General features: G+C 36.1%; 2 protein-coding genes across 5 annotated transcripts; one reads left to right on the top strand and one right to left on the bottom strand.

The window, feature by feature from the left end:
• Positions 1–539: 539 nt before the first annotated feature.
• Positions 540–3,636, top strand: LOC143446022 (solute carrier family 35 member G1-like). Of its 4 annotated transcripts, XR_013113880.1 has the most exons (4): positions 540–715; positions 1,003–1,457; positions 1,605–3,065; positions 3,261–3,635. XR_013113880.1 is itself a non-coding variant. In XM_076945465.1 (3 exons), exons 2-3 carry the CDS (start codon positions 1,037–1,039, stop codon positions 2,192–2,194), a joined length of 963 nt encoding a protein of 320 aa, XP_076801580.1. In that variant the 5' UTR covers positions 540–715; positions 1,003–1,036; the 3' UTR covers positions 2,195–3,636. The 4 variants fall into 4 exon arrangements, 3 of the variants coding, with proteins under 3 accessions (XP_076801580.1, XP_076801577.1, XP_076801578.1); XM_076945465.1 differs by having other exon boundaries at positions 1,653–3,636; XM_076945462.1 differs by having other exon boundaries at positions 1,605–3,635.
• A 1,881-nt stretch (positions 3,637–5,517) lies between these two features.
• On the bottom strand, positions 5,518–7,070 carry LOC143446584 (uncharacterized). Its single transcript, XM_076946286.1, has 4 exons — positions 7,008–7,070; positions 6,359–6,914; positions 6,151–6,263; positions 5,518–6,037 (listed from the first exon to the last, which is right to left on the bottom strand). The coding sequence occupies exons 2-4, from the start codon at positions 6,906–6,908 to the stop codon at positions 5,624–5,626; spliced, it is 1,077 nt and encodes a 358-aa protein (XP_076802401.1). The 5' UTR covers positions 6,909–6,914; positions 7,008–7,070; the 3' UTR covers positions 5,518–5,623.
• Positions 7,071–15,861: the final 8,791 nt, after the last annotated feature.

Raw genomic sequence — 15,861 nt, 5'->3', positions numbered from 1 at the left:
CCGAAGTTTTATCGAGAGTAGGTATGCTGAATATTGTATCAAATTTAATCTCAGATTGCGGATCAACTGATCCAGAATCATATTAGTTTATGTTGAGTTTATTTTCACAAAAACAACCATCCAACGTACTCTTGTCCTAATAAGTAGAAATGAAAGAAATAGCATTAGAAAAGTTTATTTGATCTCTTAAATGTTTAAAGTGATAAAGGTTTTGTATTTTCAGTCAAAAGAAAAACGCAGGGAAAAATAATACCTTTTGTTAAAAATGTTTCCATTCCCCACTTCAACTGTTGCTTCAAACAACTTGGGGGTATGCGTTCCCCAGGTTGGGAACCATCGTTGTAAAGTTTTACTCTTACATGAACTTCAGCAAGTTGTAAAATAATTCATAGAGTTATAACACACGCTAAACCTGCTTCTATAATTCCCTTTATGGCAGTCTAAAGTAAACACAGACAGAATGCTTTGTTTGCATTTCCTACACTCACTCGGTAGCTCTTTTTCACATCATATTGGGTAGTCGTCAACAAGCTGTTTTGAGCAGCCAGGGTTCAGAACTTTCTGGAGCTTAGGTAGGCTATTCTAAATGAATATTGTGAATGCATTTTTGCTTAGCAACGGTGAGATGCTTTACTCAGCAAGATTTTCTAGGAATTTATTGCCACTTTTATCAACGTCAATGACAAGAATTTATCTTTATCTCAAGGCATTATAGGTATGTATTAGTCACAAATTCAAATACTGTATAATAGCCTAGCATAGGCTACAACTTGGTCTTATATAGACATGCATGGCGCAATTAAATAAGCCAAAAGTCGTCAATGGTATTGGTTATTGAGCATTAGTTCTAAAGCATCCTTTAGAAATAGCGCTGTCCCAAGACCCTTATCTTTGATTCATTCTGTGATCATTAAAGTATTCTTTAAGCATCTAACTGAATGAGTGACGGGTATTAGGTGATCTGGCAATTGTACTCATCTTGTCATCGATTGGTTAACTTAGACAGAGAGGCTTCCAAACTCGAAGCCATCCAACAATGAGGGAAAGAAACACGTCGCAATCTTCGATCAAACTTCAGGATGGCAACATCAAACCAAAACAAAAAGTTACCAGATCGCAACTGCTTGGCTATTTCTTAGCAGCACTTTCTGCTTTAGCCAATGCTTCGTCGGGAATTTGCCTAAAACTTGCTTTCGGCGCGGAAAAAACACAAATGCTTGTTTTGCGCTACATCATGCAATGCTTATTTCTTGTTCCGCTCTTGCAATACAAGAAAATTAACTTATTCGGTCCAGATCTAAAAACCGTGAGCATCTTAGTGGCACGTGGTGCTACTGGATCATTATCTGGTCTGCTTTTTGCAATGGCTCTTGAAAACCTGTCCCTGGGAAGCACATTATCAATTTATTACGTGCACCCTGCGTTGGTGGGCTTTCTTGCGTGCATCTGCTTAAAAGGTATGGAATTTTCATTAATTTAATTGACAAATTAAACTTACCATATCACATAATTATTAATAGTGTCACTATCTGTAGCCTAAATCTTTTATGGTAGGCCTACTTACAATTATTACAACCACGTAAACATCCTTTCTATATTTTTAGAAAAGTACAGTAAAGTGAGAGGAATTCTGACACTGCTGACATTTGTAGGACTCGTTTTCGTGTCTCAACCTTCGTTTATATTTGGAGGATCTTATGAAGACGACAGAGAAAGCTCTGGAACACGTTTTCTTGGGATCGTTTATTCCCTCTCCTCCGCCGTATTTGCAGCAGTCTGCACAGTGATGATCAGATATCTTGGGCCGGGAATCCATTTCAGCCATTCTCTCATTTATACATCACTCGAGGGATTACTAATTGTCCTGCTACAGCTTAGTCTGTCCGGTAAACCTATCATTCCCTGTAGGCAACACTTGCTAATATTGTTTCTATCTGCCAGTCTCATGTACCTTGGACAAATTCTATTTACGTTGGCCTTGCAGCGAGAGCGCGCAGGACCAATTGCGTCCATTGGTACTTCGCAACTCGTCTTTGGTTTTTTACTGGAATACCTCATACTGGGAGTTGGACCGACCATTTACGGATTTGTGGGTGCAAGTCTCATTCTTGTATGTGCCGTTTCACAATCTCTTGAAAGTACGGTTAAAACCAAGATGAAAAGTTGTAAAGCTCAAAGAAAATTAAAAATGTAATTGCTTTTTGCTGTCTCTTCAAACGATTTCAAAGATTGGTCAAAGGACTGAATTCAAACATCTTGATAAAAGATGTTCTTCCTATATCAATTCTCCCTTTCGTTTCGGTATTGTTATATAAATTATTATAAATTTTGGCACAAATCGCCGTTTGTTCCAAACGCGGAACTACCATTTACATTAATCGAAACTAAAGGTTTGTGGTAACACAATGTTCCATATCTCACAACACCACGATGTGGGCGGGTTGAGTTGCTTTGGCGAAAGTTAATATTACAAGTTAATAATACGAGCATTATGAAACACCTGAAGTAAGTTTGGCAATTTGGTTGCTGTCGTCGTTTGAATCTAATAATAGTTCGTTAAAAAAAGTGCTGTAATTCTCAAGCCCAGCTATAGAGTAGACTTGAGTTGAGCATAAAATATAGCCTTGAAATGCCAATTAATCTGGAAAATGCTTGGAAAGTTGGTGAAACAGCTTGCTCTTTTGTTATACGCTTGAACCATTATTACGAGTCGGCGCAAGATTTTTTTGTGTATGCAACTGGTTTATGCTTGGTGTAAAAATTTTTGATCACTGCCAAAGGCTAAGAGTTACCAATCGTAATGTATTTCATATGACCGTCAGATATTTAAAGGTATCAAATATATGTCATATTTTTGACATATGTTGGCATAACATGTCATATATTCTAGAATCTAGAATATTTAAAGAGGCCTAATCAATTCGTGCAAAACAAATGTTGCGAACTTTAGTAAATCAATCTCGAGGAAATCTCTTTTCTGGAAAGAAAAGCAAAATTTTATGCATTCTACTGTACACCTTCTAAATCCAAAATATTGCCTGGAAACATGTCCCCTGACCGCTAAGGTAGACTATATTATACTACATTATATATATCTTTTGTACTTTCAATTGGCTGCAATTATTTTCACACCGTGATCATTGTCAATGACAGTTTTTCACACAGAAGTGTTTTATCAATTCTGAATTATTATGCGACTTGTCAAAAATGTCATATATTTCTTCGCAGTGAAGTTACTCACCCTGCATTTATACTTGCAGGCAGTACCGAAGCGTCGCCAACCAAGAAATAGCAAAAACGTTAATTTGAAGATAGTCCGCTACGCCCAAATGATGGAAAAATTAAAATGACCTTGAGAAAATGGGCCTAGGGCTCCTGTAACTGCTGACCTTGTGCTTCAGTATAAGTTGTAAATATTATACGGTTCTCCAGATTAACCAGAGCAATTGGCGAAGTTTAACACTTTTGACAGAACTGTTAGATTTTGAATACCGAGCAGATTTCTTCTAGATCAAATTAGTCAATAGCAAGTTTCCATTGTCGCATATTTTTTATTTCGTTTCTTGATTTTCCATATACAGTAGTATAGCCAGGGTTGCCATACCGTCCTTTTTTCTGAGAAATGTCCTTATTTTCACTTGCGTCCTTATTTTCGTCTTATTTTTAGGTCAAAGTTTCGTAATTTGGGGATTTTGACACCTTTAGTATATTATTTTGTACCAAAGAGATACCAAAATTAAGAACATGCAGATAGTGTCTCGTTTTTTTAGCAACATTGGTTGCTTTCTCCTGTTGTGCACTGTTTAAGGTGGTATTTGTCTTTCGTTTCCTAGTCGTGCTTATTTTTGAGTTGAGACTGATGGCAACCCTGAGTATAGATCAGTGGAGCAAGCGTGGTTATTGCCTTGTCCAAGGGCATTACAACGATCGCACTGCCGAAAATGATTACTTCAATGAACGTAATGGGTGGGTAAATATTCGTAAAGAACTTTTCGAAGATCCACGCTATACAAATCGGGTTTACCAATCTCATTCGATCATTTTCATAAATTAAACCTTGAAATATATATATATTCAATTTTAACATAAAAATACACCTGTTCAAGCTTTAATCTAAATCCTTCGTATTAACTAATTTACATTTCAAAGTTAGATACAGTTAACAACTGACCTCCTGTCGTAACGTTAGGGATTCGGCGAAACTGTACATCAGTTCACGATTTGATTCAGAAAACTTTTCAAGTTCATCGAGATCAGCGCGTTGACAGAAAACGATGACATTTAGGATTGAAACTTTGTCCGCTAAATGATAGAAGTGACATCCAATCAACGAATATGATTTTCGTTTCTGTATAAAAAACAAAAACAATCGACTAAGCTTGTTATTAAGGCATCTATTAACACAAAACTTGTTTTATTGGATAAACAATCCTATCTGCTTTATGTGAGAAATAGTAGCCGATATAGAGTCAGCTAATGCAAGCATACAAAATAGTTGCTGCATTTACACCTGAGATATCACTTGATAATCCGTTAAAAAAATCCTGTTTGCCAAAGTAAAAGATGCTGTCCACCGAGTTCGATTGCTTCACGCAGGGTAACGCAGTCTCAGCACGAAATCGCAAGACTGTGTATACGGTATTTAACCTGACTCGATACGGACAAGTATTCGCACCTGTCTGTACATTGAACACGTCAGCCATAGGTGATAAACTTTGTCATATAACAATACGGCTTGTAGCGTTGGTGGTACAAGCGAAATATTGAAGCCTATCCGTAGCATACAAGTCTGTTAGTAAGCGACTTGTTACACTTTTCACTTCAGTTAAGTTCAAGCTCTGGGCTATGGTACAAGTTTTACCATAATGTAGAAGATACCTGAATGTAATGGCTTTTTGACCATTTACTTACCAATAAAAATTGCCAATACGCCATATTTCAACGTAATATGCTTGGGTTTAGCTCTTTAGTTCTTTGTTGTCGACAAAGTCAGTATATTTTCAAAGGTCTCACTTTGCCGACTGCTGAAAAGTCTTCAAAGCCTTTTTTAAGACTAATTGCTAATTCTTTTGCTTTGGTGGCAGACGTATAACCAGACCACTGGAAAATCGGTAAAATACAATAAAAGCATTGTTTGGAACCACAATTCAAATGTAATCGTAGACATTGTGTGACGTAGCGTAGCCTATACCTAGACCAACCTGCCGCACGCAATGCCCAGCAGGCCGAATCACATGACGTGTGAGAAAAAATTTAATCTTGTGTGAATGCGTTAACGTGTGGAATCGCTTTTAGAGTGCAGAAAAAGTACCACGGCCTTAGCACATCTCCGCATAGTGACACGAGTGAGTCGTTTCGTGCGAATCAGAATCGATTCGAATCCAGTTACCTAATAGGGATTAGAACTCGAAAAATGTTGTGTCTTTTTGAAAAGGAAAAGTTATTGAAAGAGTTTGATAACTTAAAGTCTTAAACACTCATTCTCTTGAAAAATTCAATCACAGAAATGGCAGCAAATGCCTGTCAAAGTGATCTTTATTTTGACATAACACGCGTGATATTTACACGTATGTAGAAAAGGCACCAGGTTTAACATATCCAAGTTAATTCAAATTTCAAAAAATTAAATGCCGAATATGGGGTCAAATGAGGAAAATGACTGGTTGGGTGGCTGAATGCAGTCGGAAGAATAATCCTGGGAGAAATCTGCCTGTTGAGTGAAGCCCTCCTCCAGGGGCCATAGAGGATCCACCTCGCCGGACAGCATTTCGCTCAACCCAAATTCTTGACCGACGTCATTTGACACGTAGTCGATGCCTGATTGCGCCGGTTCCGGAGAAGACATGAGCAATTGGAGGATCGATGTGACGTCAGGATCTTCAACAGCAGTTGAGTGACTTGCGCTTTCTGTCGACAGGGGTCGATAAAAGATGATTGGCGAGTTATCGCCACTCATGACGTCACCGTTTGCTTTGTGCATACGTATGTGCTTACGTAACGAACTGGGGTGGGTGTAGCTGCGATCACATCCTTTGTACTTCAACGTAAAAGGCAATGATCAAATTTTAGAATTAAAATTTTACCTGACTTTGTTTACAAAAAAATCTTTAAATGAAAACATATGAAAGGGAAACTGGGAATGTTGCTTACCTTGCAAACATATAACTTTCCTTCATTGTGCATGTAGCTGTGCTTTTTCCGATCAGAACTGTTGGCAAATAGTCGATTACACCCAGGATATTTGCATGGAAATGGTTTTTCGCCTAAAATAGAACAATGCAAACTTGAAAGCTAGTATTTCGTTAATGAAAGTGCAGAGAATGGCAGAAATGCCCCTTTGACTAAAGTATTTTCTTACCTGTGTGAGTTCTTTTATGGATTTTGAGATTTTCCCTACGACCAAAGCGCTTTCCGCAGTAGGAGCATTTGGACGGTTTCTCTCCAGTGTGAACTCGGATGTGGTTAACCAGCTTGTACTTGGCCTTGAAAGCTTTCAAATGACGTTTGCATTTACGCCAGTAGCAAGTGTGGTCGCTTTGCTCCGGTCCTCCGACGTGATGACAAGTGATGTGGTGGACAAACGCTTGCATGTCTTCGAAGATTAATCCGCACACTCTGCTGCCCTCCTGGCTCGGGATCATCCATTCGCACTGAGTCGGTTTCGAAAGTTGGTTGGAAAAAGCTTCTTCTAGAAAGACTGACGATTGTTGTAGGGCGATTGATTGCTGTTGTGGTATGGTTGACTGTTGTTGTACAAAGAATGTCGGGTAAGGACGGACCTGATAGTTGAACGATTGTTGGTGAGCAGACGAGAATGAATTATGAGAGTTCGGGTTAACACTTTGGTCATAAAGATCACACGGACGGTTGGTAAAGGCTGTTGAATGCATTGGCTTGATTCTTTTCATAAAAATCTGAAAACATAAAAACAGATAAAAAATTTCGAGATTATCTAATCATATAAATGCCGAAAGATACATATCTCTGACAGACTTTTCAACCCATACCAGGTTGTAAAAACTTTTCCGATTACTTCTGCTTCAAGTGTTACCTGTCGAACATTGATCAGCTACTGGACAAATGTAGCTGGGTCCTGGTCATTTATACCTGGCCTGATCTGGCTTTGCTTTTTTCTTATCACAACGTCACAATCAATCTTTGTTTGTTTAACTTCCGATCGTTGGAGATCGCTTTCCCACCAGGTCACGTGCTGCGATCCCAAACTCATTATTTACCTTCAGTCGCTAGTTATCGAGTCTACAACGAAGATAATGCCAGGACGCAGCACGCGTCCATCGATGACGTTGCATGATGTCACAACGGACGTCAAAGTTGAAAATATTTGCACTTGCAGGATTAACCGAAGGAAGGCAATGTTTTGAGCAGTTTTTGAGATAAACTTAAAAATTTTAATTCTCATTTGTTTCTTTCAAACCAGGTGAAAGATGAACGAAACTGAAAAATGAGACGCAACTAACGCAAAAGTACATTTCGGTATCAGCTATGTTATTTTACCCATTACCAGCTAAATGAAGCCCAATTTTTATTCTTGTGTCTTGTGATTAAAATGTTAAAATATACACTTGTATGCGGTATTTTTGTTTGGAAATAACAGACAAAACAGTTTACAAAATTTCAATTAAACTTACAATTCAACTTGCAAAAAATATAAAATACTTTTTACACAATTTTCACTTTTATCTTTGCTCTGTTTCTTTTGGTCGGTGCGTAGAAAATATTTTATTTCAAATTCCATTGAACGTCGTTAAACTCATTCAATGGTAGTTGATGTCGATGGAAATGTTTAATTATCTTCATTAATGGTGTAATTATTCGCTTTTCTTTGTCTCACACCTTCCGAAATTTGGCTTCACGGAAGACAGTTATCGCTACATGGGCAATTAGCCTATTGTCACGTCACAATCAATGTTATCCGGGCATCGAGATAACGGTTGTTTATTTGATTGCGGGGTGGTCACTAAACAATAAATTTGACTTTTACTTGATTTTTTGTTTAGAAAGTTTACGCACGAAAAGCTTTTCAAAATATTTCGGTACACTCTAGTTTTCGTTGCAAATGTAACCGGAAATGTTTTCAGCTTTTTCTATGTACTTTTAAAATATGCTTTTAAAATAAATATACTTTTTAGTTTAAAATATTTCCACGTTTATCAAAACAAAAATTGTTCACGTTGAAATGTTCTCAAGAATGGAAAATATATGAAAAGAAATGTAAAAACAATAGGAGTTTAGATATTAGCTTACTTTGTTGGTTTTGCTGCATTGTAAAGTCCACCTCGACTTTTGCTTCAAACAAACCAGTTTTTCAATTTACAGTTTAAATTTTTTTTTATACAAGATTCTGCATTGTGTCGTCATCACAATGACGTCCCGCAATCGTTTCTTAAACTTCCGACCAACGATCGCTTTCCCACGAGCTCATGTGCGCCGCGATTTCCACAACTCATTATTTGTCTTCAACCGCTCTTTATCTAGTCTGCAATGGCACTCAGCACGCGTCATGGATGACGTTGCGTGATATCACAATGGGCGCGAAATTTCAAAATGTTTGGGCTTGTAAATATATATTTTTACACTGGATTATTTTCACTGTACAAAATATCACGAAGCAGATTTTAAAACTTTTTGTTTCTTTAATTTGAACGATTTTGGATATTTTTGAAAATTTCAGTCAGTTTAAACAACAATACTAATCGAAATTAAAAATTTTGTCTTAGATCTTTTATTAAGATTTCTGAAACAAACTTTAAAATATTCAGGTCCAGTTGGGAATCAATTGAGAAAGTGTTTTGGATAATTGTACGATTTTCACAACATACTATATTTAAGAAAACGCTTCAGACAAACAACCCGTTTTCGTGTTCAAGCTAATTCATTGTTTTGTTAAAAAGAATTTATTTGAATGAAACTGATGGTGCTCATCAATGCTCAATTTGAAATATGTTCTTGTTGTAATACTGTATATATGATCTGCAAGTTGAATTTTTGTTTTTATTGTAGTTATATTTCAGAACGTGTAGTGATCGCTTCTTTGTTACCGGCTGTTGCGAATTTGATTCAATTTATTAATTAATTAATTGATTTAACGAAGAAAAATGTTAAAGGGAATTAAAAAAATATTTTTTATTTATGTTCAAAAAAGATAATCTTTCAAAGTGTGCAGCAATGTGTTTGATTATATTTTTAATAAGACGTTTGTTCAAATAATGGAAAAACTTTTGTCGATTATTAATTAACGTTAAAAAAAAATCTCATGCCCCATTCCATAATTGCTTCCTAAAATTTCCCAAACAGAAACGACGCCATAAATACCGTAATTATTCGCTTCCTTGTTGTCTTACAACTTCGTCCATTCAAACTCTATTATCGCTTTTGGTGATTACCCTATTGTTACATCGTAATGACCAGAGCCGAGTAAAGCCTGGTTTTTGGAAGGTCTGACAATATTACCTAAATGAAACATTTGTAAAACAATTTTGAAATCGACTTAGAATTATGAAATCGTCTAATGACCCTGCAATGGTTGGAAAAATTTTATACTTTGTAGAAATTCATTTCTTTAAAGTTTCTTTATCCAGAAGGGCTTGTATGAGACTTTATCAGCTAGGACTTGAAATATTCTAGTTTAATCATTTTATGGACAATGTTTTTACGGTGAGCATTAACGGGTCTTTCACAGTCACAGTTTCGAAAAAAATTGTTGAACGAAAATTTAAACTTCGTACCTTACTTAGGGCAGCACGTCTCGTACACAATCCAGTCCCGCATGTGCAAATATTTTCGACTTCCGATGGTGATATCACGCAACGTCGTCGTGGACGCGTGCCAACCGCAGGTGTAAATGACTCTGCAGGCCCGATAACGAGGTAAATAATGAATTAAATGAATCTCAGCAAGTGACCTGGTGGGAAGGCGATCGACGAATGGAAGTTAAAAAAAATGTAAAAAATGTGGTCCGTGCGACTTTGTTATGACGAAAAATCTGAGAATGTACTGGAGACTAATTGGTACCGCAACACCATTAATGAACATCTTCATAACATTTGGCAAAATAACATTATAATATTTGTATTCTGAAAACTGAATTCTGAAAAATGTGAGTATTTCAAGCAAAATCGGCCAAGAAATTTTACTCTGTATGACTAATAAGCAATTCCTTGGCTTTCAAATGTTTTATCACAACAACGGCTTTATTTTCCAGAAGTTAGAAGAATCTTTTCGCTCTTCGTCTTTTGTTTGTCAATAACAAACGTGTAGAGTTCTTTACCCGACCAAACTATTTAAACTAAAGATTGTTATTGTTATGGATTTACCGCAAAATTGGAAATGTACTTTGAATAATTTTTATATAAAAACGTTTTTACGTTAAAAGCATAAACAAAAGAGGCAAAGCCAGATTTACACGGGGCACATTGGGTCGCACGAGCAGACAAAAGCTCACTCCACCAGCTGCAAAATACCGGTTGTGACTTAGAAATAGAGCAGCCACCAGCAGTGATAATCCTCTATACTGTCAAGCCAAGTTCTGTAAGATGTGGGAAGCAAGTAATCATGCCAATTATGACGATAAATGAAAACTTCTGAACCCGGTAATTACGTCATGTATATCAAGTTGAGCTGATTGCTGAAGTTATAGAAATTATTTATAGCAGCCTTCAGTTCTTGGAATGATTTAAAGCGTTTTATTTTCATATGATTTGAAAATCAAATTTACGGAATACAAATCTGCTTGGCTTCAAATTTTTCTTTTCAAAAAGCGTAATATCACCCATAAGCAAACAGCGACCAATTCTTTAGAAATTCAGTTATCGAAATATTCCATCCCACACATTAAATATTAAACTGCCAAAATTTCACCAGGTAAATTGCGTTGAAGTATGAAGTTTCTTGTTGTGTTATTTTTCTTTTAATTCTCTCCTAGTTTTAATATTGCTATGTTTTAACAGTGTGATTTTTTTATTTCAATATTTTTTCGCATCTAATTTCAGGAAATAACCGTACAATTAATTAATACTTGAGTAAAAATTCAAATTTAAAAATTGAATCTGATGACGTTGTAACCTGTTTTCAAACATGGACGCGTTTCTGTATGAAGAAAAGGACGCATTCATCACCCGAAAAATTTCAAAATGACCTAAAATGTTGCACCAAGCAACGAGTCCTTAATACCTTGTCAATGCATAAATAAACACAATTACAGTCTTATTTAATCTTTCGAAGAACTTATTCCAATATATTGGATATATATATACTCAAGTATACTTCTCATTATTTCCCACGTGGTTGAAATATTGTTTTTGTGAAATTGATATGAACGCGTGATTACAATATTACGTGTTGCTTGATTTGAACGTGCATGTTCATGAGCAAATAATTTGTACTTTCGCGCCCATTGTGACATCACGCAGCGTCATCGATGGACGCGTGCCAAGCGCAGGTGTAGGTGACTTAAGTCTGAAGATAAATAATGAGCTGAGGAAATCGCGACAGGTGAGCTGGTGGGAGATCGAACGACTTATGAAAGCTATGCACACAAAAAGAGACGGCATTGTGATGTTATTGTGACGACGTACCTCACTCACGTCACTGAAAATTTGCATCGAAACCCTTGCATTTTAAAAGGTGAACTATGTAAGACAACTTTTCCCAACAATGATTTAATTAAAACTCAATATTCTTCTCTATGAATTTTTAATAATTTTTTGTCACGCTTTAACAAATTATTAAATTCCAAAAAATATCAAACATTACACAATTAGAGCCACAAAGACTTGTTTTTGCTAACCTCCCCAAAAATGTAACTTTTTAATCTTATCCGCGATAACACATTTGGGAGGTCATTGTAAATACTTTGTGGTGTTTTAGGTCTTTGCACGTGCCTGTACACTGCGCTAATTTTTAATTTTAAATCGTAAAAATTTTGAAATAGTTGGTTTCTTGTTGTTTGTTGTTGTTTTCTTACAGTGTTTCTTAATTTTCAAGAAAGTTAACTTGGCTTTAAATGGACCTTCTTTGAGTGGAGGTCGAATTGGCCGTTTTCACTTATAAGTTATAACAAACCAACACAATAAAAATTCGTCTGAAGACATTCATTCAGTTTTATACCTTTAGCAACGACCACTGAGAAAAAAAAACAACTGACTGTTTACGCAATAAACGGACAAATTCTTAACTTTAATATTGCCCCATGTTAGAGCCTGCAAGATTTTCAAAAAGAGTATCCTGTAGGTTCATATTCTCTAAATCATAAACATGGACAACTATAAAACAATAAAGGGCATAATGACGTCATAATGATTGTGACCATATGACGGGCATACAGTAACAATTACGGGCGTGCAAGTTAAGGGTGTCCGTCACAGAATATCGGATCGATTATAAAAATCTATGAGTAGTGAAAATATTTTTTTATTTGTTAAATACACCTAATCAAAAGTTCTTGTTGTAATAGAGCAAAATGCAGAAGTCAAGTTACAAAGCGGTTAACATTTCGATTTGGAATGGAGATAAGTTCACAAAACGCAGCGTTGTTTGTATTGCAATTGTTGTAATACACCATTAATGTCATACAATAGGGATAATTGGAAAAGATAAAAATAGACACTTGTTTATAACTTTTTCATTATTACTACGTTATAGCATTGGACGTCAACACAGCATTTGGTTACGTTTTATACATATAGGTTATGTGCTCGTTGATGTGCTGTTTCTCCTCGGTTAAAGACTCATTGATCTGATTTACAACATCCTGTACCGTGTCCAGGGCTTCACCGTGCTCATGGGTAACTTCTTTGACCTGGAAGAGAAAGAGAAGAGGGTGAGAAAAACGGGCAATGACGACTCTGGCGGCTGCCAACTGTAGGACGTACAGCATAGAACCCCGGTTAACGACCGACCCGATGACACGACCGCTCCAGTATCACGACTACTTAAACATCGTATGTAGCAGTGTATAGCAGTCTGTTTAACTAACGCGACAACCTCGCCACCATGACCATCTAACAACGGTCTTGTGGAAAATCAGCTTGCCGAGGTTCTACTGTAGTCCAGTTACAAAGTCTACTGGTCGCAATCAATTAATAGCTGATGATTAATTAACGTGCATGTAATATGTAATACGCTACCAGTTGATATAAAAATTGCAACTATAATTACCTTGTAGAATATGTTGTAAGTTTAATTGTATTAAAATCAAATTTTACACTGTCGGAAATAACGGTGAGATTTCTATGGAGTTTCCTGTACTCAGTCAGCGCCTTCTCATGAAGTTCGATCGAATCAGAGAGAGCGACGTCGGTCTGACGTAAATTTTCAATCCAACCTGAGACAAAAACACAAAAAAATAATGAAATGAATACAACGCTATGTACTGTAAGTAACGCTATCGTAAGTATTTTGTCTAACTGTAGAACTGCAGTCTATACTCTTACTCTCTTGTCTAACGCTATCGCTATCGCAAGAAAAGTGACACTGTATTGCATATAGGCCTACGCTGTTTGAGAAAGCAAAAATATCTTGACTATAGGAAAACTACAAGGTGGCAACACCCACCACAATTTAAATGAGAGTTCAAATCAACTGCTCCAGTTATTTCTTACCTGATATAGATTTGGAAAAATATTTACTGTCTCTTTCACAAAAGACCCAATGTCTTATAAGGGTAATGACTAATGAGTAATGACATTTGTGACGCATCTTTATTGAGCTTTTTGCTTAATGTGTTTATGAACTTTTATTTTAACGGATTTATTAAAATTAGACTTTATGCTACTAAGAATTCATAATAAAAATTTTAAAGTATGCTTGAATCATAAAGTTAACCCAGATGAATAAAAAATTAACGACGCCAATAAATTGAAGACTATAACTACAACATTTATCCTAGAAACTGAAAAATCATTGCACATACCAAGAAGAATGCCAAAGATTCTTACATTCTTTCAATCAAAGTTGAAATTGCCTGAAGTCTTTTTTTATCATGAATCGCATTACCGTAAATTTTTAAATTCTTTTCCAAAAAGCTTCTCTTGAAAAAACAAATAGTAGTTCCCTGTTATTGGGCAACGTCATTTGCATTGTTTTTCAGTTTAACCTCTTTTTACAAAAAGAAATGATGAACAAATTTTGCGGCAACAATTTTATGGAAGCCAATTAGTTATCTGTAAATGCAGCTTATTCTGGAAGAGGTGTTGCTCATCAATTGATGACAAGGCATAAAACAGTTTTGTATAAAGTGTTTGCAAAATTATTATCTATGATATAGTACATACTTGCGTCATAACACTTGAACAATATTAGAATTACTATGATGGCACACACAAGGCAAGCAAACTAAATTTTGTGTTTTATCAACAGGGATATGAAATCACTGAATTCCAATGTCAAAGACTTTGATTCATTGGTGGCGGTAACTACGGCACTGGAGTCGAAACACATTACTGAAAAAATTGGCTTCAAGTCAACTTATGAAATGAAGTTATCGGAGTACAAAGATGAGAAAAACTGGTGAAAGAATATTTGCCAATGCAGGAGTTACTTTCATATACCTCATGTTAAAACCGCTGAATGTTGCCAAATCAAACCTGTAAAATTCCATCCCTGAATTCCATAATATGTGTTGCAGTTTATTTTAAAGAAATGAATAAAACGCTATGTACTGGTTCGTAAGTAAAATGACACTGTATTACATATACTTTGTTTGCCGCTTGGGACGGATCTTCTGCCGCCCGTTAATTCTAAAAGTATTTTCCAAAACCGTGTTTGAAGACTTTCGTATATCCTGTTGCTGTTTTTACAAGCTGGAAGTCTGTGTTTAAGAAATTTTTTTTCTTAAGTAGAAATTGGAAAAATTTAAGTTAAGTTTGCTCTGTTTGCATTTTCTTGTGACCGCATTTTCCTTGACGTTTAGGCCTGATGTGAGGTTGAGTATAATAACTAAACAGTTTATGACGAACACAATGGTATGGAATCCGGCATATAGACAATAAACCAACCCTCAAATTCAATTGAAGTTTTATAACTCCAATGCGTGCTTGCATTAACTACAGGGCACAAGCAGTTTTAGACGTCGCGAGACGACGTATTCTAAGTAATTTCACACGACTTCCTGACTTGTATTTATGCCGTGCCCTCTACACCACCCTTGTCTTTAATTTATTATCATATTTCTCCTCTTCTGGTAGGTATAAAAGCTCTTAATTTTCCCACACAGCTGTATACTGCGTTCGATCACACTCCAAATTTTATCTAGAAAACTTGCTCCAACGAACGGTGTATTTTGTAGCCTTACTGCGATATAGTCTGTTAACAGGTTTAGTCTGTAGCGGCCTGGGTGGTACTTTTTAATACCATTATATCATTTCTTGCAAAAGTGTTTTCTGGTTATTGACTGAAGTTTATGAAATTTTTTTTGATAAATACTTCAACTGTCGTTTTATATTTGGAAACTTGTTCTGAATAACTTCGTGTAAACATTCCTTTTACTTTGTTCCCAGGTTGTTTTCCAGCATCCATGCTGATAAAAAGTCTTTATTGGAAAAGCTCGTTTCTTAACCTTAACACTGATTAATAATTATCAATCTATCTTTTAATGTGTTAGCTTTAGCTATATGTATCTCACATTGTGTAAACATTGTTTAACCCTTTGCACCTGCAACGACTCGCAGCGTTTTCTTTGTTGATCATTTTCACTCCCATCGCTTTCACGATTGGAGTTATAAGCTCGCACTTCTACCAGCGAGAAGAGATCGAGAGTAAGTCGAGTGAATCGTCGAGATAGAAAGTGTTAATTGGTTTAATCAACGAAATAAACAGACCAATTGTCTGAGCAACGATATAAAG

This window comes from Clavelina lepadiformis, chromosome 2 (genome assembly GCF_947623445.1).
Source record: "Clavelina lepadiformis chromosome 2, kaClaLepa1.1, whole genome shotgun sequence".
Classification (NCBI taxonomy): Eukaryota; Metazoa; Chordata; class Ascidiacea; order Aplousobranchia; family Clavelinidae; genus Clavelina; species Clavelina lepadiformis.
Note: the sequence above shows the minus strand (reverse complement) of the source record. Positions and strands in the feature narration are given on the sequence as shown.

Excerpts from the sequence above, each read along its gene's own strand:
- LOC143446584 (XM_076946286.1), bottom strand. The coding sequence starts at position 6,908 with ATGAAAAGAATCAAGCCAATGCATTCAACAGCCTTTACCAACCGTCCG. Across the intron at positions 6,264-6,358 it reads CCATAAAAGAACTCACACAG|GCGAAAAACCATTTCCATGC; the intron begins GTAAGAAAATAC and ends GTTCTATTTTAG. Across the intron at positions 6,038-6,150 it reads GAAAGTTATATGTTTGCAAG|TACAAAGGATGTGATCGCAG; the intron begins GTAAGCAACATT and ends TTTACGTTGAAG.
- LOC143446022 (XM_076945462.1), top strand. The coding sequence starts at position 1,037 with ATGAGGGAAAGAAACACGTCGCAATCTTCGATCAAACTTCAGGATGGC. Across the intron at positions 1,458-1,604 it reads TGCGTGCATCTGCTTAAAAG|AAAAGTACAGTAAAGTGAGA; the intron begins GTATGGAATTTT and ends CTATATTTTTAG.